The 26,821-nt window shown below is 39.2% G+C and overlaps 4 protein-coding genes across 8 annotated transcripts; all 4 read left to right on the top strand.

Annotated features, from left to right (window-relative positions):
* The first annotated feature begins 101 nt into the window (after nucleotides 1-101).
* LOC119133090 (P2X purinoceptor 5-like) lies at nucleotides 102-5,353 on the top strand. 3 transcript variants are annotated; one of them, XM_037268762.1, is made up of 12 exons: nucleotides 112-408; nucleotides 543-693; nucleotides 856-927; nucleotides 2,309-2,384; nucleotides 3,435-3,531; nucleotides 3,781-3,858; nucleotides 3,935-4,073; nucleotides 4,143-4,276; nucleotides 4,347-4,440; nucleotides 4,817-4,882; nucleotides 4,969-5,051; nucleotides 5,126-5,353. In XM_037268762.1, exons 1-12 carry the CDS (start codon nucleotides 272-274, stop codon nucleotides 5,163-5,165), a joined length of 1,167 nt encoding a protein of 388 aa, XP_037124657.1. In that variant the 5' UTR covers nucleotides 112-271; the 3' UTR covers nucleotides 5,166-5,353. The 3 variants fall into 3 exon arrangements, with proteins under 3 accessions (XP_037124656.1, XP_037124655.1, XP_037124657.1); XM_037268761.1 differs by having other exon boundaries at nucleotides 102-408; nucleotides 895-927; nucleotides 3,935-4,276; XM_037268760.1 differs by having other exon boundaries at nucleotides 106-408; nucleotides 3,935-4,276.
* On the top strand, nucleotides 5,354-26,695 carry hspa13 (heat shock protein 70 family, member 13). Of its 2 annotated transcripts, XM_037268759.1 has the most exons (6): nucleotides 5,354-5,366; nucleotides 24,251-24,355; nucleotides 24,506-24,846; nucleotides 25,244-25,457; nucleotides 25,525-25,692; nucleotides 25,768-26,695. In XM_037268759.1, the coding sequence occupies exons 2-6, from the start codon at nucleotides 24,331-24,333 to the stop codon at nucleotides 26,328-26,330; spliced, it is 1,311 nt and encodes a 436-aa protein (XP_037124654.1). In that variant the 5' UTR covers nucleotides 5,354-5,366; nucleotides 24,251-24,330; the 3' UTR covers nucleotides 26,331-26,695. The 2 variants fall into 2 exon arrangements, with proteins under 2 accessions (XP_037124654.1, XP_037124653.1); XM_037268758.1 differs by lacking the exon at nucleotides 5,354-5,366 and having other exon boundaries at nucleotides 24,198-24,355.
* On the top strand, nucleotides 6,114-7,433 carry ly6d (lymphocyte antigen 6 family member D). Its single transcript, XM_037268763.1, has 3 exons — nucleotides 6,114-6,220; nucleotides 6,875-6,979; nucleotides 7,059-7,433. The coding sequence occupies exons 1-3, from the start codon at nucleotides 6,169-6,171 to the stop codon at nucleotides 7,136-7,138; spliced, it is 237 nt and encodes a 78-aa protein (XP_037124658.1). The 5' UTR covers nucleotides 6,114-6,168; the 3' UTR covers nucleotides 7,139-7,433.
* samsn1a (SAM domain, SH3 domain and nuclear localisation signals 1a) lies at nucleotides 9,652-23,365 on the top strand. 2 transcript variants are annotated; one of them, XM_037268755.1, is made up of 15 exons: nucleotides 9,652-9,751; nucleotides 11,080-11,235; nucleotides 12,184-12,230; nucleotides 12,985-13,025; nucleotides 13,652-13,735; nucleotides 14,023-14,117; nucleotides 14,870-14,981; nucleotides 15,127-15,530; nucleotides 19,498-19,578; nucleotides 19,865-19,993; nucleotides 20,088-20,187; nucleotides 20,861-21,012; nucleotides 21,109-21,345; nucleotides 21,542-21,689; nucleotides 22,674-23,365. In XM_037268755.1, exons 1-15 carry the CDS (start codon nucleotides 9,728-9,730, stop codon nucleotides 22,826-22,828), a joined length of 1,965 nt encoding a protein of 654 aa, XP_037124650.1. In that variant the 5' UTR covers nucleotides 9,652-9,727; the 3' UTR covers nucleotides 22,829-23,365. The 2 variants fall into 2 exon arrangements, with proteins under 2 accessions (XP_037124650.1, XP_037124649.1); XM_037268754.1 differs by having other exon boundaries at nucleotides 13,649-13,735.
* Nucleotides 26,696-26,821: the final 126 nt, after the last annotated feature.

Raw genomic sequence — 26,821 nt, 5'->3', positions numbered from 1 at the left:
CAAGCACTGACTCGTGTGCATATTGATTACCTGCGCCGGTATGAGGGGATGTCGTAACGGTATAATAATAAAGCTCAACCTCACCCGGTTCCTTCAAAACATCACACAGAACAAAAATACGAGACAGGTCTGTGCAGGTGGTGGTGGGTGGGAGAGTAGTACATATAGCCAGGGGTCATAACCAGCAGGCAGTTGCAGTGATGAGGCAGGAGCGAGTTGCTGACTTCGGAGAAGGGGCCACTCCAACACATTACGTGAAGACGCTCGCAGAATGGCTGCGAATGGGTGCAAAGGACGACTTTTATCCCTTTTGGACTACAGAACGGAAAAATACATAGTGGCCAAAAATAAAACAGTCGGGGTTTTGTACAGACTCATCCAGTTATCTATCATCGGTTACATTATAGGGTAAGTGAGACACTTGTCTGTCTGTCCGTCCATCCATCCATACATCCCACCACCAGGTTAAGTGATTTGTGTAATGGCTTTGATCAGAATTAAAAGGCAATTTCTGTATTTGGATTTTTTTTCCTTGCCCCCAGGTGGGTTTTCTTAAGCAAAAAGGGCTACCAGGAAAAAGACGAGGCCATCCAAAGCACAGTGATCACTAAACTGAAAGGGGTCTCGGTGACCAACACCACCGAGTCAGGCTTGCTGATGTGGGGACCAGAAGACTACGTCATCCCTCCACAGGTAAAAACACACGCACCCTCAGGCAGGAGGAATTGAGCTCATCATAAGCTCAAATAATGGTTTGGATAAAGTTTAGTCAAACCGTTATGTATGCAGTTTAGGTTCTAAAATAACAAGGATGTCCTTGTTGTTTTGATGACCTTCATTGCTCTTTACATACAGGGTGAAGCTGTTCTTTTTGTTGTCACTAATTTCCTAGAGACACCCAATCAGAAGCTGGGATACTGTGCTGAGGTAGGAATATTTCACTTATTTTTTAATTCAATCACTTCTCGACAGCAAAGTTAGAGTTTCTCCAAAATATTCTAAATGATTGAAATTCATCTGTCCTGTATATACGGTATGTATACACATTATGCAACTCAGAAATTAATATGAATTTATTGTTATAGGAGCGGACTGATAGAAATATATGATTAGAAATTTATGTCTTTACCTATTTTAGTAGCTTGTGCCTCCATCCAGCCATGTAAGTCAATGCACTGAGGAAGGTACTGTACTTTCTTCATAACTCTTCACAGCTCGTGCATGTGCCAAGCTGTCAAAGAGTGTTTACTTTCAACCTGCTTTATTACCTCTCTCAACGCTTGATCATCTGGAAACTATTCCGGACAGCCTTGAGTGTGAGGCTGCCATATACTAACAAACACTCTGGACACTCAAAAGTAAATGTCTTGCTCTGCTCCTTAATCCAGCTATCAGAGCTTTTAATTATCAAGAATCCTGTAATATTTGTTGCATTAATGTAGTGCCTATTTTAAAAAATGGTTGATTAAAGTTAATTAATATTTTTATTTATTTTTATTAATTTAACGAATTAAGTAATAACAACAGTAATAATAATTCATCAATCTATTTATTGAAAATGATAAAAAAGTAAAATAAAAATAATTTGATAATACATTTAACATTAAAACTGAAATAATTGATTAATTTGTTCTAATTAAATTATTTATGAAAAATGACGTTGAAACATGGCAATTAGTTATTTCATTTTTAAACTGTTTTGTATCTTCTACATCAAGTCTCCAGACTGTCCGAGTTCCCGGCATGCACAGTCACTGTCGTCACTCTTGCAGCAGCCAAGAAAAACAACCAACATGTACCAGTGTCATACAGCAGCCCTTGTGTACATTTGTGTCTGCTTTCTCAGTTATGTTCTTATAAATCAAATTGCAGTTACACAAAACGGTGTGGCACTTAAACACAGCTGCTCATTTGCAAGGGCAAAGTGCGCTAAGGCTCCAAAGCAGGGTTGCTTTGCCTTGTTAGGAATTTCAGATCAAGAACCAAATTTTGCAATCCAAACTAAATATATTTTAAACTGACAAAACATCAACTAATACTGGACAAAAAGTAATGATGAGTAATGTGTTCAGCGATTGAAATGTTTAATTTTGTGGCCAGGCTATGTCATTCTATTACTTACAAAGTATATCATTTTTTGTTGAACATGTACAGACTGAGCCAAATATTTCTTTACTGCACTTGATTGACTCATGTAAAAGTTGGTCAAGATTTCATAATCATATGAAAATGTGAGTCGCAGGCTGAAACGAGTTGTGAATCCCTGAAAGTTTCCGATAGTCTTGGTGCTTGTTGTGTTTGTTCCTAGAGCCCCAAAGTGCTGGATGGACTCTGCCAGCAAGACGGGGATTGCGAAGAGGGAAAGCTCGTGGTGTCTGGTCATGGTAGGACATCCCTCAGTGTTATGGTTCAACACTCCTTCGGGGTTATAAAGAAAATACACATCAACTCTACTTGTGAGTGATGTTACGTTTCAGACTACTTTGTATTTCATTTAATTGTGCAATACATACCATCTCTCCGTACAGCAACAATGATTTTCAATGACTGTCTCACAGCACATTTGCGTTTCCTGAGAGATCATCAGGTGTGCCATGAGAAATTGTCCTATTAATTGGTGTGCGATAATTATTTGCCAATATTGTGTATTTCTTCATTTACAATATCTATCCTGGTGGTGTATAGTGACACAGAAGAAAATGCCTGCTACTTGAAAGCAGAAGCTGAGCAAACTGAAGAGAGAAAATGATTTTTGTGACATTTTTGTTTAATATGCCTATGCTTAATCGGCCAATTAATCGGTTATCGGGTTTTTTTTTTTTTTTTGAAGAAAAATCTATAAAGTTTTAAGTGGTTATACATATTCTGAATTTTGTGTTTATAAATTGATGAATAGCTTGTGAGGAAAAAATACATTAACAACATTTAAAATGTCAAAATCTGACATTTGAAGAGTGCTAGATAGATTGCATGGCAAGATATAACATCCATCAATTATCTGTACCGCATGTCCCCACGAGGGTCGCGGGCAAGATGGAGCCTATCCCAGCCGTCATCGGGCAGTAGGCGGGGGACACCTTGAACCGGTTGCCAGCCAATCGCAGGGCACACAGACGAACAACCATCCGCACTCGCATTCACACCTATGGGCAATTTGGAGTGCTCAATTGGCATGTTTTTGGGATGTGGGAGGAAACTGAAGTTCCCGGGGAAAACCCACGCAGGCACATGGAGAACATGTAAACTCCACACAGAGAGGGCCGGAGGTGGACTCGAACCTGTAAAACGATCTTTCACACTGTAATTTCTGGGCTATATATTATTACCAGCTAAAATTAGTGATGACATCTTGTTGCGTCACTCTTTTCAGTGTCAATGGCCTTTGGAGGCAGCACTGTAGCAAGTTCAATTCTCCTGTTTTTTTTTTGCCGAAGGACTCATGAGTGGACGATGCTTACACAGGGATGAAAACGCGCCTGGAACCTGTGAAATCTTTGGCTGGTGTCCTGTTGAAAGAAAATTTAAACCACAGTAAGGAGCTTGTTGCTTTCATTGGATTATTTGCAGTGAGCTCAATAAAATTGGATTGAACTTTCTTCAGGCATCTAAACGCATCCACCTGTAGGACTTGCCCTCTTAACTTAAGCAGGGGACTTTGGGCAAGAAGCAGGGTAGACCTGGGCTGGCTGCCAATCAATCGCAGCACACATGTGGACAAACAACCATTCACATGTCATAGATAAATAGATAAACCAAAACTGACTTCCTCTTTTGTAACAGGTCTCTGCTGACAAATGCAGAAAACGTCACCATCTACATCAAGAATTTTATACATTTTCCCAAATTCAAATTTTCAAAGTAAGTTCATCCTACACATCAAATACAAAGCATCCAAAAGTGAACTACACCGTACCAGCGTGCTCTGTCCTCTAAGGTCCAACATTCTGGAGACAACGGATGTGTCCTATCTGAAATGTAGATATGATGAGAAGCTCCATCCTTACTGCCCCATCTTCCGTCTGGGAGACATCACTGCGCGAGCAGGATACAACTTCAATGACATGGCAACATTTGTTCGTGTTATCGGTATTATTGTCGTGTACTTGGGTCTACCACTAAATAGACGTATTGTTTTGCACCAGGGTGGCTCCATCGGCATCCAGATCCAGTGGGACTGTGACCTCGACAAAGGTTACTCCGAGTGCCACCCGCAGTACACATTTACTCGCCAGGACATCACCGCCTCCAACACCATTGCAACAGGATTCAATTTTAGGTTGTCTAGAATTTAAGAAAAGTTGTACATTTGAATATTTGCTAAGTGTTTGATCCTTACTTTTAAACAGACACGCTCGCTATTTTAAAAACTCAGCCGGTGAGAGCTACCGATCTCTGTACAAATTCTATGGAGTCCGCTTCAACATCATGGTGAATGGGAAGGTAAGCAAAATGTGTTGGTGTTGCACGCATGCATGAAGTTATTTTACACTACTTTTACCATTTACAAAAACAAATACAAAAAACTGGTTATTTAAACATGGGCTGTATTTGAGGTGTGTTTCACTAGGAAAATACAACTGGGTGTAACCTGTCGACCAAAATCAATACATATACATACATACAGAATTTCGAGTTTTTGTTTTTACGGTTTTGGCAACCAAAAACACATGACAAAATGTTTCTACATAAAAATAGCGATGTTTACTTCGGTTCAGCATCAGTTTCATGTTGGCTCCAGCTAACACAGTCATAAAAGGGACTTTTGTCAAAATATAATGAATGTGAGGATTAATAAATTGTTTCATTTTTCTTATAGGCTGGAATGTTCAATATTGTCCCTACAGCCATCAGTGTCGGTTCAGGGTTAGCTTTAATGGGAGTGGTAAGTTGCAGCCATCTTTTATTATCACATTGTTTCTTGTTAAATTGTTTTTGCTACATGACATAATGCAAATTTGGATTGAACAGGGAGTGTTTTTGTGTGACATGATCCTACTCTACATCTTGAAGAACGGCACCGCTTATCGACAGAGGAAGTTTGAAGGGTCCCAGTAAGTGCTTGCGAGTACTTTCAGGACCACTCACCACCACTGCGGCTATGCTAATCTCGATTTGTTGTCCACAGGCAAACACCAGAAAACCAGTCTGGCATCTTAGTACTTTAATTTTGACTTTGTAACCTATTGTGATAGTGTTACAAATGTAGAACTTTAATTTTCAATACAAATAAGTCCTAATTCGCTCATTTCTTTCTTCTGACAAAACACAAGAAATAGAGACTGTCATGAAATACTGTCATGAAGTGAAAGATTAGCATACAGCACACGAGTCGACAAAGCAGGGTACACAATTGTGTGTGAAATTCTGTAAAAATCGTGGTGTACTCTACATAAGTGAGAAAACTGTTTCATGATGAATACATGTACAAAAATCTGCACATCTTCTTGCACTTGCCCTTTCCTTGCCACTAGATGTCACTAGGCTGGTGAATTTGAGTTCCTCAAAGCATCATGCTTTTACTTTTAAGACAATGAAAATGCCTATTTTCTGCACCAATAATTAAAACACCAATATTGTTATCAAGGTTTTTATTTCATTACACCACTAAAACGTTGTTTTTTAATAATATAAGGACACAAACAATAAAATGACAATCTTTAGCTTATTTATTTTGAATTAAGAATTGGTATTAATATTATTTTATTTATTTGCATTTGTTACTTTACAATGATTTAAGAATTGAATTCAACTTAAAAGGTCTAATTGTCTTGTTTAAAGCCATTTTTTTTTGTTATTAAAGTGAAATGTCATTGTTTAGACGAATGCAGTTGTGACAATTGCAGAAAAAGGGTAATGCATGAATTCAGACATTGCACTATTATCATCCAGTAACATATTTGGAATGCCGTGCCACACTGATAACCAAGTAATATTTTGGTTTCAAACACACCCAAGTTCTTGTTGTTCTTTACTTCATTCCTATGAAAGGACGTACACAAAAGCTCGTATCTGATTCAAGATTCCAGTCAGAGGACAATAGACTAGAAAAAGAAAGTACAGTGGAATTTAGAAGACAAGGAAGTGAATTAGGGATTAAGAAGATGATGTGACAGTATAAAAGTGCTGCAGCTGGGTGGCTTGCCTACATCGAAACACCATCAAGACAACATGAAGGTCATGCTGTTCACAACATTGCTCCTGCTGCTGTGTAGCACTCAAGGTGAGGCACTATTTGATCATACTCTTAAAAATCTGAAACAGTTCCACGCAATTATATATTTACCACTAAAAGGTGAATCAAACAAAAGGGTTTTGTGTGTTTAAGACAATACAGTCGGATGTGACAAAAGTCAATGTTTGTTTTTAAAATGCTGAACGGAAAAAAAAGGAGTGACTTTTTTATTTTCAAACCTTAAGTTTTGATGTTAAGATTTTTGGGGTTACACACAATTTTATGTCGTTACGTTTATGTATGTTTAACAGAATAAAAGTATTTACCATTTGGCAATAAAACATTTCGTGTTTTTGATTAATTTATGTTAGTTTAAAGCAAATTATGGTAACGTTAGATACACATACTTAACATAAATTATGAAGTCAAGTCAAATATTTGCTTGAATAATTTTTGAAGAAAATCTTTATTCATTAAGGAAGCATTGCATTTAGTAACTCATGTGGGTATTCATAATGGACCACATCAGTGAGGAAAAAAATAATCTTGCCAACTCCCAATTCTACGTTGACTGAAAGTAAGTCGGGTTCAGCCACTGAAGACCACAAAACGACGTGATGATTGACTGTAGTTTGGGTGCTATTGCGTCCACATCTTTCATGAACTAACCCTTTATTTATCTGCCCTCTGTTTGGTAAGCAGTGCTCACACTCAGGTGCTTCTCCTACTCGTGCGGCGATGGAAATATGTGTGACAACTGGGTGAATTGCGAGGAAAACCAAATATTCTGCAAGACCGTCGGCTCAGGTTTGTAGGACCGCTTCCCAATCAATGAAAAGTAGAAAAAAAAGCAGAACCTTGCAGTTGTGGCATATTATTTTCACAGGAAATCAACTTACCAAAAGCTGCGCAGCAGAGTGCAAAGAAGACTTTGAGACTTCTTGCTGTCAATCGGACCTGTGCTGAACATGGAGCGTCGTCATCTTCTGATTGGAAACATGAAAATGCAAAAAAGTCTAATGAGGGTCAACAATTAATTGTTGTTTCACTAATCGTCATGTTTCATTGATATATTAACGGGCTTCACTATAAAACTCGCTGGTTCAAGAGCTGTGATTTATTTTGCACGCACACACACACACACACACTAATCTCTTCCTCATATTGCTTATAGTGTCATTGAGTTTTATGTGGGTCACTGTCTGTCATTGCTGCAATGCTGTAGTCAAACCAATGTCAATAAAAAGACATCCTCTAATTTCAATATTGTCTGTCAACCGTCCTCTGATAACATGCCCAGTAGTGATTGAATGTTATCCGGGGATTTTTTTTTTTTTTTAATTCAGTGGACTATACAAAGGAGTATTTGGGCCATTGTGAATAAGAAAAACTGAGCATATATACTTACATAAATAAATACACCACGAAATGTTTAAATAAAAAAGGGAATTACCTTTTTTTTCCATGTATAATGCGCAAAATGTAACTAATTTATTGTCCTAAAATCTGGGGTGCGCATTATACATGGGTACATTATTTTTTTTTTTGACACGTCAGCTATATAAAGAGCGAGAGTTCAGTTCTCTACCTAAATGCGTATTACAGGTAATATTTTATTTCACAACACTTTGCCTTGTTCCTTTCTTCTCTGCTGTTCACTTCAAACACGCTCCATACGAACACAATGCTCTCGTATCAGACGCTTGCTCGATCACCTGCCCGTTTGCTGTCACAATGTACCCTACACAAATCCGAAACATTTCTTCGCTATCGAGTTTGCTAGCGCATGCGCAGTGATACTGACCGGCAGAATAACAACCGGTTGTTCCCAAAGATGATCTTTTTTCTGAAATAATTTTACGTTTACGGACTTAAGTAGGAGTCAAAATTTGGGTGCGTATTATACATGGGTACAGGCTTTTTTCCAGCATCGACATGCCATTTTTAGGGTGCGTATTATACACGGGGGCGCATTATACATGGAAAAAAACGGTAAGTGGACTGGACTGACTGAGATTTAAAACAAACTAGTCTACATAGTGTCTAGCTAACTTCTTTTGCCTTTGTTTGATCAGCCTATTGTCCAACAGCATTCTTCACACAATGGATGTTATCAGAGAAGCAGGCTCACCTTATAACAGGTGAAGCAACGTACACCAAGATACCAACACAGATTTGACGTCAGGGTTAAGTAACAGCCGCAATCCAGGGTATTTTTTTTATTTTTATTCAGATGAATCAGGACGATTCCATGGTAAGCAAGTAACGCTAAGGGCAAGTTCTATTCATGCCTATAAATGTGACCCCAGATGACACACTCACTGACCTCTGTGTTTATTTTAATATGAAGAGTGGATTCACACTTCACATCAGTGTTAGATATCATCCTATACAAGTGTGTGCGTGCAAATATGGGTCATACAGTATCTGTTCATCTGTCCATCTGTTTCTTTTACTCATTAGATCAGCTCAGACTGCAGAGGTGAAGGGTGGATGGATTAATGAGCAGCTGTGGAGGAGTAACCTTTGCTCCAGAAGAGTAAAACATGAGGGGAGATGCCCTCAGATGATCAAAAATACATCCATCCCTTTTCTGATTTCTGAGAATGTAATCATATAATCGTGTTATAAAGACCGAATAAAGCTCGAACAATACTCCCAGAAGTGTCTTAGTCTTGGTCATGTGAATATCGTGTTTTTCCTGCACATCCGGTTTTAAAATACACCATCAGTTAACACTGAGGACAGAATGCACCAACAAATGAAAGCAAAAATAACAATAGTTTTCATATTGTCAATGGTACACTTGAAGAGAGCCCTATTAAAACATGGTATTAAATAATGCAAAATGTAATAAACTATTTATAGATGCGTTATTATCAGTTTGTCCAATATTGTATTTGCATCATTGTGGGGGAAACAAATTTAGTATTATCAAACAAAAACGTGCAATTGCTAACGAATAAAAAAAAATTACTTGAAATGCCTGTTTTAAACCACAGTGCACTGTTATGTACATTATATTCTTAAATTTAGAGATTTAAGTTTATTTTCTTTCTTTTCCATGTCTACCATACAGATTGTATTACAGTAGCATTTTAAAAAATGTACAACCTTGTGCTAATTAATTCAGTTTCCCTTCACAGAGTTCAAGTAAAAAATGAATAGCACACATAGCAATGTCCTAAAAGTTATAATTACAACATTTATTTATAATATTTAAATAATACTTGACATACTTGTCTACACACAATTGAGAAGGGATTAAATCATTTATACATATTAGAACATATTATACTTAGAAACGTCCGCAACCCAGTTACTCTGATCCAAACTGAATGAAAAATGAAAGCCAGGTGGGTGTGTTGTCAAATTGTGCCTCATCTGCTAGCTAGAGCAACGGTGGTCTATCTATTCTATTGGATTAGAGGAGGGATTTCACTGTGGTATTAATCTGACAAGACAGCAGCCGGCCACCCAGGCTGGACTCATACCCAGTTGGGTTGTTGTGATTCCGACACTCAAACCGCTGCTTCACTGCCACCAGGACACAACATGAACTTGTTTTGCTTCTCATTGGTAAGAAACATATCAATATTTTGTGTGTGTGTGTTATCTGCTAGTTTTATGCAGAGGAAGGGTTGCATTTAAATTGAGCATGCAACATGGGAAGGGGCTAATGTTGTGGTGCAGTATTTTGAGATCCTGTTTACCACTGAATACATCGACTATATATATTTCTTTGTGTAAACAACAGCTTTCTTATATATACTTTCACTGACTCTGCACAGATGTTGGGGTCGTGCACCGGTAATGAGGATTACTCTCTAACCTCTGTAGAGATTGTTTTCTGTGTTAGTCAACATTACAAACATTTTATTATTATGAACTGGCTTTTAAGAGAAAGGAATGGAAATTAATCAAGACACGGAATGGGAATGGATATTAACCTCTTCCAGTTGTATAACAATGAGCCATTACAAAGCATACACAGAATGGCTATGAAACATGTCCTTATTTCTAAATCCCCCTTGTCATAAAACGGGTGAGGTGAAAACCGGTTATGTGAACGTGGAAGGAATGTGAACGAGCCAATCACATTTTTAGGCCAACCTCGAAGATCTTTGGAGGAATTTCATTCTAGTCTGACATCAGAACTTTGGAGGCAGCATTAGCATTTATATCCCTACGGTCAAACTGTACCGTTTTGAGTTTCGAGCACGGTCACAACTATACACTCATTAGTCAAGGCACCACTGTAATTTTATGCATCATTATACTGAGCTGTCAGACCATTTCTTTTGCCACAAGAAGTTGTATTTACAATTTCCATTTCTGGCATACACATCCCAAAAATGCAGATGGCCAAAGTGCTTGTGGAGTTAACAATTTGGATGCTCACTGAGATGAGACTCCAGAAATGATAAAGGTTTTAAACTCCATCATTCAGTATGACTTGCCGCCTACAATACCCTTCCTCCCAAATGTGTAACATTTAAAAGCTGCTTGGTGGATAAGACGTGTATTTCATGGCTGAAACTCGGTCAGATTTGCCACACAGACAAGATTAAATCCATTCATAAAGTAGAGTGTAGAGAGAGAAGTGAGGGGGGAAAACATCTGTTAAAATGACTCCAAAGTGTCTCCCAAAGGCAAGAACACTTCTACACTTTCAACCCAAGTCAATTCCGCTCCCAAAAATGATTGGACGCTTTGGGGTACAAACACTTATGAAAGGAATTTAACCTTTCAACATGCCATTGACCCAAATCTTACATCCAAAGGAATGGCTTCATTAGGAGACAAAACCCAGACCTAAACCCAATTACAAATTAGTTCTACGTATATGTTTATACTGCCTGTGGAGTTTGTTACAAAATGTCTAACATACGTTTGTATGGCACCAGGAGGGTTCAATGGACAGCCTGTATGAGGCTGCGCAGACCTCCGGAGACAGCCCGGCCCAACCCATCCCGAGCCGCTCCTCCAGCCGCTCGTGCAGCCCGGCCCTCCTGCTGGACGACGACGTGAGGTGGAGGGCTTCTGGAAGGTCTATTTCTATGGTGAGAGGCGTTCAAGTGCCTGTGGAAAAAAAATGACCACAAGGATTCCTGCATGGTTTACTATAAAAGCCAAGTGAGCAAACCACCTCAAAAAGGAATTGATGAGAAAGCAACCTCTCATCAGATTGAACTAAATAACAAAGCTGATTATGAAACCATCATAGTGAAAATAGCCCAGATGGCTTGCTCATAACCCTCTATTGGGAAAGTAACCATATTTGCGGTCACCAGTGGGTTATGAGTGCATAGAGCCACGATTACTGAGTTTCATTAATGAAATTGACAGCTCCGTGCTAATGTCTTGGAGAATCATTAGATTTGGACTAGTGTAATATATTTATCAGGTAAGGCATTACCCAAAAATGAAAAAAAAAATGCTTATATTGCCGTTACGCTTCATAGAGTTGGTTAATTAGTCCAATTTACATCAAAACAAGCCATGCGACAACCTGCAGAAATTACACAAAGTAGTCCGTAAATTTGTGATGGGAAACTGAAGCTTCAAATTTGCTTCATGAACCAGTTTTGTATTTTTTGGCTCGGTTTAATTATAGTGGTTGAAGAACTGGCAAGTTGGTGTGGTTTCATCCCAATGTTGAAGTAAGAGTGACATCTAGAGGAGTCAAAAGATAAAACTTCCAGAACCTTTGCATAATTTTCTTTTTTTACTAATGCTTCATTTAATCTGCATAATGGGTCATATCAAAATGCTCTCATGGGCCTTATGGTGATTCAAATTCCTGTAAATACACCTTTATGTAAATTGTTGTAAACATTTCCTCTTGACCTGTGCACCACTCCGACAAATACTTATGGAAAATTAATTTTGTATTTTTATCGTCTGTAATCTTGGCATTTGAATTTAAAAATATTTCCATTAGTTCTTGTGTATAATGTGAAATCCATCCAATTCATGACATGAAGTATTAATGTCACGTTTTACATTAGGAAATGACAATGAGACCAGGCACCAACGCTCACAAAAAGAAAAAAAGGTAAGCTTCCTGGTCCTACATGCTTCTAAAACATATTAAATTTTGCTGTCAAAGGCAAATCTACATCATATCTCTATTGTATGACAGAGGCTATTATGTATTAAAAATGGCTATATAATAATCCAGCATGCTAAGCAGGCTAGTGCCTAGGCGGCACGAACTGTGGGATGTGCATGCCAATGCTCAAGCAAGGCTTTCCCACACGGCTTGAAATACTCAATGTTTATGTTCTGTGGACGCTAATGCTGTAAATCCTTCCAGTAGCGCAACGGACTGGCTCTGAATAGGCAACACAACATTGCCACATCCTTACCTCATCGGTCTGCAAGAGGCCTTAAGGAGGCGCCCTGACAACTTGTTAGAAAGAGTCATTGAGATTGCACACAATGAGTTATGACGATTTAGTTGATCGGAGTAATGCAGAACATAGATCAAGCAGATTATGGCTTTGGGATTGTTGAACTAAGCGGATTAAAAGCCTACTTAGTCCCTAGACTCTACGATACACCTTCATTTCTATGAACTGCTCCTCTGCCTCCTTGTTGGCCTTTTTAAGGCCATGTAATAAATATATGGTTGAGTTTATAGTACATGTAGGGGCATTGGGTACCATTTCCGCCTCACAGTTCTGAGGTGCAGGGATCTATTCGAGTTGGAAGATGAATGACAGTATTTACACACTAAAATGAAAAAAAGTGAACGATGAAACTAGCAATTGAAGAAATGTTTTGAATTCTATTAATTATCCTTTCAGAACACAAGTATCCAAATCTGCATCAGACAATGAAGCGCTGGGTGAGTCAAATTATTATTATTTTTTTTTTTTATTGAAAAATTATTTTCTATTCTTTGGGAATACATTTTTGTCAGGGGCCACATTGTAGTTTTGGTTTCTTTCAAAGAACCGTTATGACCGTGAACCCTAAATAAATGCATGATTAATAAAGTGGTTCAGATGATTGATTGATTGATGGGTGGGTGGATGGATGGTAACAAAAATGCTTCCAATGCTTCCAATATCTTAACGTTATTAAAATTGTAGTCAATTAGCAGTTTTGATATTTTAGCATGAAACATCAAGTGGAGGCAAATGATTTGCCTTTGCGGGCCAAATAAAATAATGTGATGGGCCAGGTCTGGGCCTTGTATTTGACACCCATGACTTAAACCATGAAAACAAAACACACTGTCCTATGTTGAGTAGAACAAGTGCCAGCATAGATGATGCTACTTGATCGTTACTGCTTTGAAAAAGAGCTTGCATAACTTCCGATACAGACCTGGAGCACTTTGCCGTACTTGGATTGAACTCAGCTCTGACCTACTCTTTTGACTTTCCACGATTGACTGCATGTAGTTCACCCAGACCTTTCAATGAAAATCCTCAACATATGTGATTTGTTCTCTCCCCTGCTCAGCAGATAACACCGCTGGTAATGCGGCATTTTGGAAGACTGCTAAGAGCCCAGAAGATTTAGACCACATCACCAATCATCACAACGAAGGTAAATAGGGAATAAATCGGATCTATAGGCCAACATTCATTTGGGCTCTCAGCAGGGTGTCCCATCCCCCTCCCTGATTAAAACTTTTGCAATGTTGAATGATTATCAACACAACTAGACAACATTAATGGAGTATGAAGGATTTCACATTGTGATTGGCGATTGGCTCAAGTTCATCCACAACCGTAATGAGGACAAGTGAACAGGGAATGATGCATGTTAATTTCAGGTACCAAATACCTGATCAATTCTGTATTTGTTTTGAACTACATCGCTTTTTTGGGTAGGGATGAAGAAGACAAAGCACAGAGGAGACAACAAAGGAGGAAAATCAGCTCATCAATCCGGTCCCAAAAAAAAGGACAAAAATTCTGCAAGTCAGGTAAATGATTATTCATTTTTAGTTCGTTTGAAACCTAAATTGGTCCAATGTCCAAATTTGGCACGTTTTGCTGTTTTATTTTTAAAGACAGACTTGCTTATATATCTTGCTCTTTTTTTTTTTTTAAAGCACACAATGAATACATAGGGGCCGGAAATCACATTAATCCCGTACCAAATAAATACTCGGCACGTTTTATATTAAATTGTACAAAGTAATATCAGATTTAAAATGATAACCTTCTGAAAAAAGTGCATTAAAAGTTCACATTCATTACAACTTGTTTTTGGTGAGCAAAATGTCAGAAGAATTGAATTTAAATGCTGATTGATTGGGTTTTAATACAGTGCAGATGGTCCAAACAGCGCCACTGCTTTGTGTAATCTCTGAGTCACATGGCAGAGTAAGAGAAAGGGTTTAGAGCCCTTGACGCAGGTCACCTAGCGTGCATTCCTACTAAAGCTCATAATAGTCACAAGCAACACAGCCAGAATAAGCAGCAGCCATAGTAGTGTTTCAAAATAGTATTTTTTTTGTTTTGTTTTTTCAAGATACCGCACAACAGCGGTCCACAGCCTTTTTAGAAGTGTATAAAAGCAATCAAGTCATCACAAAAATCATGGAAAAAAAAAATCCTATATAAGCCGCACCGGACTATAAGCCGCAGGGTTCAAAATTTGAGAAAAAAGTCGCGGCTTATGGTCCGAAATTTACGGTACTATTTTTTTGGTTCTATCTATACTTCTTTTCAGAACATCAAAACCAAAGGAGCTGCAACAACAGCAAAAAGGAATGACAAATCTGGAAAGAAACCGATTGGAAAGAATGGGAAAGAGGGGGCCAAGAAAAGTCACAATTCCACAGGTAATAAAGTTTTACAATTAAATAGCATTGAGTAGAGCATCAATGTTCTTAAACTGGGATATCAAAATGACACAGACGCGAACATTATCTTGCACTTTTATCTGGAGAATTGGATATTAATGGTATTTACTCCTATTGTCCTCAGTGTACCCACCCGCAGGAGCCACAAGCCCCTCAATGGCCCCACAACTCCTCGACGTGCCCTACAGGTCTGACAGGTGGCTCAACGTGGGCAAGTCCTCCACCCTTCCAACGCAGGAACACGCAACTCCGGGCCGCTGTACCGATATGATGAGCCTGCCTGGTGGTGCGACACCTTCTCGGTACCACAACCAGCGCTGGAGCAACCCATCCGACAACATTCCCATCTGGGGCACCGTCCAACACAACTGCCGCAGGCCGTTCACGGAGTATTTGTACACGGGGTCATCATACTCCAATGACTTCAGCCTCGCTCACGAGAAGAAGATGCAACAGCAGAACTGCGGTCCCTCGATTCTCCCAAAGGTGACGCGCTCCACTACTGACTTGGATCTGTCAGAAGGCAACGTAAGTCTTCAGCAATGTACTAAACTAATACATTTTGGCTTTTGCTTAATTACGTCACATTAACGGTCACTCGTTGCAAGGCGGATGTTGGAGGGTTCGATCGTGACTGTCCCATAAACTAATTAAAAAACGTCACAAAAGTAACATCAATTAGGCTGTTTGAATCACAACTATAAGACAGCCAAACTCAAGAAAATTACACGTGAAAACAATTATAATTGCATACACACACTTGCACATATATGCTTTGAGTCACACGTTTACTATTTTTAGAATCATATGCATCTTAATTAATCTCTTCATGTCTTTGATGAATGCGAGATCCAGATCAGTCAGCTTAGATTGTCACAGTACCGATTGATAGACCTCAGAGATCAGAGCCCTATGCCTTTGTTCGACATCTCTCCCAAGTTACGATAATACCCAGGGGTCACGTGCATTGTGTGCCCTCTTTGCCACGTTTTCTGAAGCTTAAAATGACAATTATTGTTTACACTGAGGAGGATGATCCATAGACGACAAGATTCCTATAGAATCTATACTGTCACCAGCCCGGTGCATCTTAAGGGTCTTTTACACAAGATACGTTTTATTTATTCAAGTAAACGGAAAATATTTAGGCCTAGCAAGAGAAGGAAACATTGTGAAAAATATCATTTTTTTCCATACTGCAAAAACAGTACATGCTCTACTTATACTGATCTGATTTACTTGCGCTGGAAATTGCGAGTCTGACAGTTACAGATATAGACTAGTGGACAGGCTGTGCGGTTGTCACCAAGCAAGGGATTTGGGTTTTGGGGTTTTGACCTTCGACTACCCACAGTAGGTGAAAAGAGCAATACGTGTTTTGATATGGCGCAAAATTCAAACTCCGAAGTGAAACATCTCATTTCAAATCTTGTGCATGCTGGGTTCATACCTTTAGGGAAATACCCTTTCCAAATCACATTCAGAGACAAAATATCGAAAAACTGTAAAAACAATTGTAAACAAAATGGCTGCCATGTGGGTCATCGTAAGAAAAAAAACAGAAACTGTAATCTGGATTGACAGGAGTTTGTGTCTGATTGCAAAAGCAGGGAAACCGATTTGTCTTTCAAATTCCCTCTTTTCAACAAATGCGCAATTGAAATCCTCCTGCAATACAATGTAATCTACTGGGAACACCAGCGCGCATGTTTTTTTTGCACTGTGAAAGCCCTCAAGTGTGTCATACGATCCACAAAAGCAGAAGATCCAACAAGTAACAAGTGACACTAGAACGGATTTCGACACAATATGCATCAGCACTTCCTCAAACGCAAAGTCCAACATTAAGAAATGAATAGAGAAGAAACTTAAAATCTTTTGGCATCATGTACCCTCAACTTGTTCCCGCAATACTATCAAAAGGGTAGTTCGGGGATAACTGAACTTTAACCAATTTGCGTTTCTTGCTTTAGAGTTGATTTTCTTGGGTTTCATCTCACACAAAACTTCTAGTTCGCATTGATTTTAGAAGTTGCGTTGATGTGACTTCTGTCTTTTAAGCTGCGTTCAGACTGCAGACTTATCTGATTCCAATCAGATTCCTCCTCGTGGAGAAAAAAGTGAAAACTGAGTTTATAGTGTGCTGTAGAAGACACTACAGCGTATGCTGCTGTTTTTAGCGGACACTCACTCCAGATAGTGACAAATCTTGAGAAGCCAAATGTCTCTTCTTCCCCAATATTGGGCCATGTCACTGAGATAGGCTTCCTTCAGTTCAGTCATTTTTTAAATAAAGCTTTAATGGCTAGTAAGCCACACAACTTGAGGAATAGGTTGCTGTTTATCCTTTTAAATTATTTTGCAAAAATCTTATTTTTGAGGGGCATAATGTCAGTCATGTTTTAAACTGCAAAAAGAAGAAATACCGTAATTGTATAATATCTAACGGAAGTTATACATAAAAGAAGAAAATTCAACTGCTGGCATCTGCGATGTCACTTCGCCTTAAGCTTCATTTCACCTCAAAATGCAACCCTTCCTGGATGTGATGACGACGTGTTAGTCGAGCTTGGCCGCAAAGCTTAAATTTTCCCCTTTCAAAAGCAATTCTGCAACGACAGACATAAAGTCGGTTGCTTCACATCCTGTGCAAGGAAGTCAGACGCACGGCCACACAGCCCCAGTGTCAGTCTGCAATTGAAAGTCAGGAGATCAATAAGAAAACAAAAGACTAGGAGCGCAGAAAGGAGACAATGTTGCAGAGAGCAACTTCCAATGTGTCCGACAAAACAAAGAGCAGCAAACCAAAGGTAGGAGGTGACCCTATAAATCTAGAATTTAAAATGTATTCATATTCTAAAAAGAACTATTGAATTCTTTGGGGGTAATTTTATTACATTATTGTGTGTACATATTTTTAAAATATAATTTGATTGAATTAGATTAAAATTAGGCTGAGGGTTTAAGAATTAAATTTACCCCCCAACGGGCCTGTTTGTAGTTTTGGATCTTGTTCAGCCTGTCACAGCATTAAATCAATCCACAGAGGAGAGGACTATCGAGGAGCGCATGGCTCATATTTAACCCAGGATTTTCCCAGGGATTAGCCTACTTTTTTAATATAATTATTTGCTGCTCCCTTGTTCAGATGACGGAGGTTTTGGGAGAGATTATAATGACATTATTTTTTCCAAAAACTGGTGCTGGAAAATAAAGCATCCAAACAGAGAGAGAAAGGGAAGTAAGCATGAGTGCGTAATGGTTTAACTCTGGGTACTGTATTAGATAATTTATAAATACTCGTCACGACAATGTATTACATAATATGCATTCACCTGGCTCAACATTAGGCACAGTCTAAGAACATGCAATACATTGTGTATTTAAAGTAGGGGTGGAATTATACGGCTAACTCACGATTCGATAGTGTGGCAACATTTGGTCCACGATAACGATAATATCACGATACATGATATCTGCAATCTTCGATAAATAGCAAAAAAATTGCCAACTATGTTTTACGATACGTGATTCAAAAAGATAAAATACCCACGAACATATACCCATAAAAAGGAATACGTTTCATGCATTTATTCCAATGCAAAAAAAAAAAAAAAAAGCTAAAAATGAGCACTGTAGAGCTGGACACATTAAAGTGCATGAACATGCATTATGTAAAATTGTAAACCATGACAGTGCTTAATAGGACTGAAAATTGGCATGCTAAACAAGATAACAGATGAATTACATTAAATATTGGACACATGCAACCAATTATGCGCAGAATTATGTTCACCCGTCCAATACCTGGGAAGTGAGAGTAGTTCGCCATGATCGCGAATGAGTTGGCTTTGCAGATTTGTAGTGTTGCTGTTATAGTTTACTTTAGCAAAACAGTTCTTGCATATTGTATATTCTTTATCCAGTGTTCTCCTGTCATCTGCTTCGCAAACCCCAAAGTGGGTCCACACTTTCGAGTGGAAACTTGCGAGTGGATTTTTTATTTGTTTTTCGTTGTTCGTATTTTCCGCCATTATGCATCTTCGTTAACTGACTTCTTCACCGGCCGCTGTTTACGCTTACTATACCCTCATTTACGGGATTAGCGCCCCCATAAACAGGACAGGAGAGACTAAGTACTGACGGTGACAATGGGATAAATCCTTTGTGTTGTATTAAAAAAAAATCGATATTATTTATTGCGACAGAGAGAACATCAATTTATTGCTATATCGATTCCCCCCCCCCTCTAATTTGAACCATTTTAAAAAGTAACGTGGTGTAGAACTGCACTGCATCAAACTCGGATCTGATTCTAATTATATGGTTGCATTATTCACTCTATGTGAGAGTCAAAATATTAGAAACACCTCAGCATGATACGATGCAACCTAACAACCTTTTTTCATAATCTTCAGACCAGAAGAATTTATGGTTTGTTATGATAATGACACTAAAATTAAATTGTAACAATAATGTTAAATGTCTTCCATAGCGCTCCACAAGTTTTGGGAGGTTTGAAGGTCGCAGACAGAATCACTCCCCGGCCAAAGTTGAGGAGAATGGAACAGATATGGTTTGTTTATTTTACTTTTCAGTAAGCTGTGGCAATAACCTTTAAATGAAATCAATTCCGCCTCCTCCTCAGAAATCTGATTTTAATTGATTTGTTTTCCTTTTTGCTTCCTGTACAAAGCTAATTTCGGTCACAAGTTTTCCTTGTTGTCATATTTTTTTATTTCCTTTCATAAAGAAACTAAACATTTTATGTCAGGAAGATAAAGACATGATCATTTTTACCCATTTGGCATGCAGAGTGTGTGTTAAATTGACACAAATATTCATTAAACTTATTCTTCCAGCTCCCTGAAGAAAGTGAGCGCTTGGATCCAAACAAGTCAGCTGGGATTGGGAAGAAAATGAAGGCCATTTCACTGACCATGCGCAGAAAAATGGGAAAAAAACATGCCAAGTCCTTCTCTGAAGAGATGGTGAGCTTTGTTAAACTGCACAATTTTGACATATAACTGTCCACAAATTAAGTTGAATGTTTTGCAATGAACATTTTCCTGGTTTATGTTTCAGGGTGACGACACAGAGACAGAGACAACACCTGCAACAGAAAACCCCCCCACAAGGGCCAGCAACTCATTAGAGAGTCTTTACAGCGCCCAAAGTTCCTCAAGTATGCATGCAATCACATCACATTTTATTATTCATGCAAAGCAACATTACAGGACTTTTTTTTTTTTTTTTTAACTTAGCAATGTGTGAAGTACGTACTATTTTTGGTAATTTTCCAGGAAAATACAGTCATGGGTCTGGTGTTTTTGACAGTAAAGTTACCGAAGTATTTAATTATGATTATTTCTAATACAACGTTACACCGTCATCTAGCGGCCTGACATGCGCATTGCATGACAATGGTTTACAGACGTAAACACGTCTGCCATATTGAATGTGTCAAATCTGCCCTGTAAACTAATAAAAGTCATTGAACTGAACTTCATAAAGCAACAACAGTGCACAAACTTAAAGCCTTTCGTTTTCCCAATCACACACTTTATTGTATTTGGGAAAGTGACTGACACAAAAAGCAAAATATACATTTTAAATGGATAATTATAAATGTTCGATCCTCCTTAATTGTAGGACAATGGCAATAAAATCGATTCTGATTTAACTAAGCACCAAACCAATCAACATGCTATTATGCATTTTATAATGTTTTCATGACTGTTTACTGTCAACAATATATGTAATACTGCTGTGGTGATCAATATTTTATATAGAAAATACAGTGAGATGCAGAATATGTAGTCATGGTATTTACGTTATGCATACATATGTTGTTTCAGGTGGTGTAACCAGTGAGTCCAATGGTTCTGGTCAAAGGGAGAGTCTGAGGTTGCAGGAGGACGGTTCCTATCAGGGTCAGTTCTGTGGCAGAGCCCGCGTCCATACAGATTTTGTCCCCAGCCCGTATGACACAGATTCTCTCAAACTTAAGGTCAGACTCATGCCTTCATACAGTGCGCTTGTGCAAATTAAAGAATTTTTTTTTTTTAAGTCTGATCAAAATGTTTATTTTTCATAAATATTCCAGGCCGGTGATATTATTAGCATCATCAGTAAGCCTCCAATGGGCATCTGGACAGGCATGCTCAACAACAGGGTGGGAAACTTTAAGTTCATCTATGTGGACGTTTTGGTGGAGGAGGAGAAAAAAGAAAAAGAAAGAGATGACGGGGACGACGAAGCTCCCAACATACGACAACAAAAACTGTGCAAAAGGCCTCGACCCAAAACATTGCTGGAGCTGCTGGAGAGACTCAATCTAGAGGTGAGGGAATCTCCATTCAATCATTTGGTCAAAAAAAATATGAGAAAGGACAAGGAGTGTTGGCAGAAAACAGAAATGAGACAGTCATCAAGGAAAAAAGTCATCACTCAGTTTTCTAAAATACAGACAGTCCTTAAAATAGCTGCAATACATCTCGATGGCATAGGTAAATAAATATTAAATGCTTTCTTCTAAGGAATACGCCTCTGCCCTGCTGCTCAATGGCTACCAGACGGTGGAGGACCTCACCCACCTGCAGGAGAAACATCTCATCGAGCTCAACGTCAAAGACCCCGAGCACAGACGCAAGCTGCTTGCTGCCTCCCAGTGTCACTATTCAGATGGTCAGCGACACACAAGCACCACTTAACATTACAAATGACAACAGCATTTCAAATTTCATCGTTTCAATGAAAATCATGAATACCTATAAAATTATTTCTATGTATGTTTTGGGGTATTCATGGTTTAAACCAGAGGTTCTCAAAATCTTTACACCAGGTACACCACACGTTGCAAATCACTGATTTAAACTATTACTCGGGAAAAAGAAATTTGACTTTTGGATTTTTGGGCAATGGTTTTTTGGTGGCCCCTAATACTCAGTCATTTTTGCTATTCACAGGGGTCCACTGCAGAGCTCAGTATAGGCCAAAAACAGTGTAAAAACATTAGGTGAACTGTTAATGGGTAACAAAAAGATTCAAAACATTTAACACCAGAGTGTTCAAAACATACATACATTCTAACAGTAAACATTTGCGGCATCATATTTCTTCACATATTTAGTGAGATCATAAGAGGACTCATAGGAAAAAGAGTTGCCCACCCATGCCATCCACCACACGATTTTAAGCACTCTCATAAACAACCATTTTCTCTAAAACTCCCACTCAGTTAGTTGGAAATGATTTTGACACCTTCAAATGCAAGATGGCACATAAGAAGCCAAACCGTTTCAAGTCTTACTGGAACTCTTGTATTGGTGACTTCCTCATAGTCACATTGAAAGTACTGAAGTTTTGTTTTTTGTTCCTCTGCTGACTTCAAGCAGAAAGCAAAAGTAGCCACCATCACTTTTCAGACAGAACAAAGCTGGTGGGTTGAATTAAAAACCGAGCAGATGTATAAATCAAGGTATATTGCATTCATTATTATAATCCCTTTAGAGGAAAGCCAATAATGATCAATATCTGAAATAATAACCCAAATGAAGACAAGCACTGGCATTATAGAAAATGGATAGATGGAAGTCACAGGGGGCAGATATTCAAAAAAAGCTTGTGCTTGTTACATCAAACCACAAAAATTTACTTTTGCACCTGCAGGTGATGAAGTAAGAGATGTGGACGAAAGCAAATCATTGGGCGGTCCACAGGAGGAAGACAGCGACTGTCCAAGGGATTCAGGCTGCTTCATCCCGTCCGAGTGCTCGGACAGCAAGGATGACACAGAGCAGCCTGCAGACACCGTGGCTTCCTAACCTTATTCTCATTTTGACATATGGCAGAAAAAGAAAAAAAAAAAAGATGTAGGCCCTTCTGGATGTTTGCAAACGACTCGTACGCACTCACATCATGACGCATAGTCTCTTTTGACTTGGGATGATATCCTGAACAGCAATACATCACATTGTCAATGATAATCAACATTTATTTCTGATTTCTATGGGGGCTATTTGTGTGACATTTTCTTTAAAATCCCCACATTTTTGTGTTTATTTTATTCCGAGTCATTCAGCATTTGTATTTCTTTATTCATTGTCTCATACGAAACTCTCTTTACACCCTTTCACCATGTTTTCACCTTTATTTTGAATGGCCAGAGTGTTAGTAAGCGGAATATTATGTCTGTATGAGAACTGGATAATGTTTAAATTCCAAAGTTGCCTTGTACTCTATATACATACTTTATACTGTGCTGTGAGTTAAATGTATTTGTGTGAATGGCAGGGAGAGAAAATAATATATTAATGTGAATATTTCTGTAAATAACTTAATAAACACTGCCAACTATCTTATTGAGTCGTTCTTCTTATTAAAATACTGGAAATGCTTTGAATTAATGTAAATACAAATTATTTAATTAAGTCAAAAATGTTTACTTGGACAAATAAAAAAAAACGTTTCACAAAATAATTCAAAACATTTGAAGTGACTAAACCCTATGTAGTAGCTTCCCGGAGCTGGTAAACCGGTTAAACGGAGGGTTCGGACGTGTGCATTGCACTTGAAAATACGAAAGAAAAACAGAATACTTGAAAGTTTATTTTCTTTAGCAATCAATTCGGTAAATAACTTATAAAGCTAGCAAAACACTGGTATTTTCTTTAATGAACTACTGTTATAGGTACCTTTGTTTGAACCAATGTATTACTGATTACAAAAGTTTCCTTGATAACCAAAATCACCTCACAAGTCCTTACATAAATAGCTATGACGTTGTAATTGTTCATTTGGGACAAACTTGTAATATATATATAATATATATAATATTTTCAAACTTAATATTATTGCATTAGTGGTAATGCATTATCTACAAGGATGATGAATATTAAAGAATAAAAAGCATTCTCTGTGACAAGTTGACAAGGGAACGTTTCTTTTATTGCGCTTGTATCTTGCACTTCATTGTGGGAAATGTAGTAAAAAAGGACAATTCCGCTTATTTTATCCCCGTTGAGAGGCCATCAAATTGGGTGTCAAATATACCCCAGTACAGATGATAGCAGTAATACGCATGTTTACTGATTAGCCCACCGCCAAACAAATTAAAAAAAAGAAAATAAAGAAAAATCCCCGTTGACAATGCGGCGCTCTGACTACATTACCCAGCATCCCCCGCAACACGTACGCAACGCTGACGTGTGTTTAGTAGGAAGTGACTGTCGCGTCGTCGTTGCGAGAGTGTTAAGTACAGATTCGATGGTTTAAAAACAGTTTCTGGTTATTTCAACTCCGGACGGATTCTCTAAAGTACGCGACGATGTCAGGGCAAATGTCAATCTTTGGTAAGTCGAGAAATAACCGATTTGAATGAATACAAATATCTGTCTCTGTCTATCTGCCTGTCTAGTAATACAAATATTTGCCTGTCTATCTGCTTGTCTAGTAATCTAATGTATAGAAGAGAGCGTGCTAACATTGTGTGTGTATTACAGGTTCTATGGTCCTTGCTCTGTTCTTGGCTGGTTATTTGGGTCAGCAGTACTTACCTCCACCCAAGCCCAAAGTAATTGGTCTAGACCTGGGGACCACTTTTTGTTCCGTGGGCGTGTTTCACCCTGGTAGTGGAAAAGTGGAGGTAATTGCAGACAAGGAGGGCAGGAAGAGCATCCCAAGTGCCGTCTCCTTCACCAACACGACAGTGCTGGCTGGGCATGATGCTGTGGATGTGGCTGACAACAACCCCCACAATACCATTTACGACGCTAAGAGGTTCATCGGGAAGATCTTTACCCCACATTTGCTGGAGCAGGAGAGCAGCCGCTATCCCTTCAAGGTGGGCAGTATGCGTGACTTTGAGGTCGTGTGATTCCAATAGATGAATAAACAAAAGAATGATCATTTCAGGGAGGTACTCTTTTGGTGCTAAAAGTACTCAGTCTGTGCCAAAGTAGAAGAACTAATTATTAAGTCAATAAAGACTTTGATTCAAGAGAGAGTACTGATTATGTAACAAAGTAAATATTGTGCTGATTCAACAACAACAACAAAAATTACTGCCTGTTATATATAGAACATACATTTTGATTACTAATTACTATTAATATATAATAGGTACAACGTAAAATGTTGTGATGCTAAAAATAAGAGGTAAAATAAATTATTATTTAAATATTGAGACGTAGATGAAACCCTTGAAATTTACATCAATACGATTTTCAAACTTTTTCCAGGTGGTCTACAACAATGGAAGTGCCGAGTTTGTGATCACCACGAATGGCACATTCACGGTGACTCCCGAGTTCATTGGCTCTCGGCTGCTGCTGAAGATGAAGAAGATGGCTGAGCAGCAACTGGGCGTGCCTATCCACAAAGCCGTCATCTCGGTGCCCGCAGAGTTTGACGACAGGCAGAGGGAGTACACTATCAAAGCCGCCAACCTTGCAGGTTAGCTATAAAACAACTGTCATGACCTAATGTCACAAACATGACTAACATGACAACGAACCGACAGGTTTGGAGATCTTGCGCATAATCAATGAGCCGACAGCGGCGGCCATGGCGTACGGCCTTCACAAGGTGGATGTCTTCAACGTTCTGGTGGTGGACCTCGGCGGAGGAACCTTGGACGTGTCTCTGCTCGACAAACAGGGCGGCATGTTCTTCACCAGAGCCATGGCCGGTAAACTGAGATCTGCTGCTTTTCTGCTCTGCTCTGTACTGCATATGCATTATGTTAATTGTGCTGAAACCGCAGGAAACAACAAGCTGGGCGGTCAAGACTTCAGCCAACGGTTACTCCAGTACACCATAGAACGAGTGCTACAGGAGTTTGGCGTTGTGCCCACTCTCAAAGAAGACCTCCATTGTCTCCGCCAGGCCGTGGAGGCGGCTAAGATCAACCTCACCCTCCAGCCCAGCGTCACAATCAAGGTGCCGCTGCACCTGCTCGCCCGGGACGACTCGGCCCCGAAGCCGGTGCTCTTTGAGACCGTGGTTACGCGTCAACTTTTTGAGGAGCTCAACGAGGACCTCTTCCAAAAGATCCTGGCCCCGGTGGAGACGGTTCTCGCCGACGGCCACCTGGACAAAAATCAGGTGGATGAGATTGTGCTGGTGGGTGGATCAACAAGAATTCCCCAGATCCGGAGGATCATCGCAGAGTTTTTCAGCAAGGAGCCCAACACTTCGGTGGACCCCGACCTGGCTGTGGTGACGGGCGTGTCCCTCCAGGCGGGCATCATGAGCGGGTCGTGGCCGTTACAAGTCAGCGCCATCGAAATACCCAACAGAAACCTTCACAAGACCAACTTCAATTAGATTAAAATACCTAACAGTGCAGAGACCACTTGAATGTACTTCATCTGGACCTCTTGTGAATGAGCATGGGCTCCAGATCATGTTTTTGTCATTTTGCAAAGAACTAAGTTTACACATCTATCAATTGAAAAATGACAAAAACATTTGCTTGTACTAACATGCAGATGCACTGGCACTTAAGCTATGAAAAGTCCTCAGGGCAATAAGGGACCACCTCCTATTTGTTATAATTGGCATTAATGTAATTCAACCAAGGTGGCACGGTGTAGCACTGGTTAGCACGTCCGCCTCACGGTTCAGAGGGTCCGGGTTCAATTCCACCTCCGGCCCTCCCTGTGTGAAGTTTGCATGTTCTCCACGTGCCTGAGTGGGTTTTCTCCGGGCATTCCGGGTTCCTACCACATCCCAAAAACATGCAGGTAGGCTGATTGAACACTCTAAATCGCCCGTGAGTGCGATGGTTGTTCGTCTCTGCGATTGGCTGGCAAGCA

The sequence above is a fragment of the Syngnathus acus genome, chromosome 13 (assembly GCF_901709675.1).
Source record: "Syngnathus acus chromosome 13, fSynAcu1.2, whole genome shotgun sequence".
Taxonomy (NCBI): Eukaryota; Metazoa; Chordata; class Actinopteri; order Syngnathiformes; family Syngnathidae; genus Syngnathus; species Syngnathus acus.
Note: the sequence above shows the minus strand (reverse complement) of the source record. Positions and strands in the feature narration are given on the sequence as shown.

What these genes read in the sequence shown, in the direction of transcription:
- ly6d (XM_037268763.1), top strand. Translation starts at nt 6,169, where the DNA reads ATGAAGGTCATGCTGTTCACAACATTGCTCCTGCTGCTGTGTAGCACT. An exon ending in GCTGCTGTGTAGCACTCAAG is followed by an intron (nt 6,221 to 6,874) that starts GTGAGGCACTAT and finishes TTTGGTAAGCAG; the next exon opens with TGCTCACACTCAGGTGCTTC. An exon ending in CTGCAAGACCGTCGGCTCAG is followed by an intron (nt 6,980 to 7,058) that starts GTTTGTAGGACC and finishes TTATTTTCACAG; the next exon opens with GAAATCAACTTACCAAAAGC.
- samsn1a (XM_037268754.1), top strand. Translation starts at nt 9,728, where the DNA reads ATGAACTTGTTTTGCTTCTCATTG. An exon ending in ACTTGTTTTGCTTCTCATTG is followed by an intron (nt 9,752 to 11,079) that starts GTAAGAAACATA and finishes GTATGGCACCAG; the next exon opens with GAGGGTTCAATGGACAGCCT. An exon ending in GAAAAGTCACAATTCCACAG is followed by an intron (nt 14,982 to 15,126) that starts GTAATAAAGTTT and finishes TATTGTCCTCAG; the next exon opens with TGTACCCACCCGCAGGAGCC.
- LOC119133090 (XM_037268760.1), top strand. Translation starts at nt 272, where the DNA reads ATGGCTGCGAATGGGTGCAAAGGACGACTTTTATCCCTTTTGGACTAC. An exon ending in GCTCGTGGTGTCTGGTCATG is followed by an intron (nt 2,385 to 3,434) that starts GTAGGACATCCC and finishes TTTTTGCCGAAG; the next exon opens with GACTCATGAGTGGACGATGC. An exon ending in CCCAAATTCAAATTTTCAAA is followed by an intron (nt 3,859 to 3,934) that starts GTAAGTTCATCC and finishes CTGTCCTCTAAG; the next exon opens with GTCCAACATTCTGGAGACAA.
- hspa13 (XM_037268759.1), top strand. Translation starts at nt 24,331, where the DNA reads ATGTCAGGGCAAATGTCAATCTTTG. An exon ending in GCAGCCGCTATCCCTTCAAG is followed by an intron (nt 24,847 to 25,243) that starts GTGGGCAGTATG and finishes AACTTTTTCCAG; the next exon opens with GTGGTCTACAACAATGGAAG. An exon ending in CTTCACCAGAGCCATGGCCG is followed by an intron (nt 25,693 to 25,767) that starts GTAAACTGAGAT and finishes CTGAAACCGCAG; the next exon opens with GAAACAACAAGCTGGGCGGT.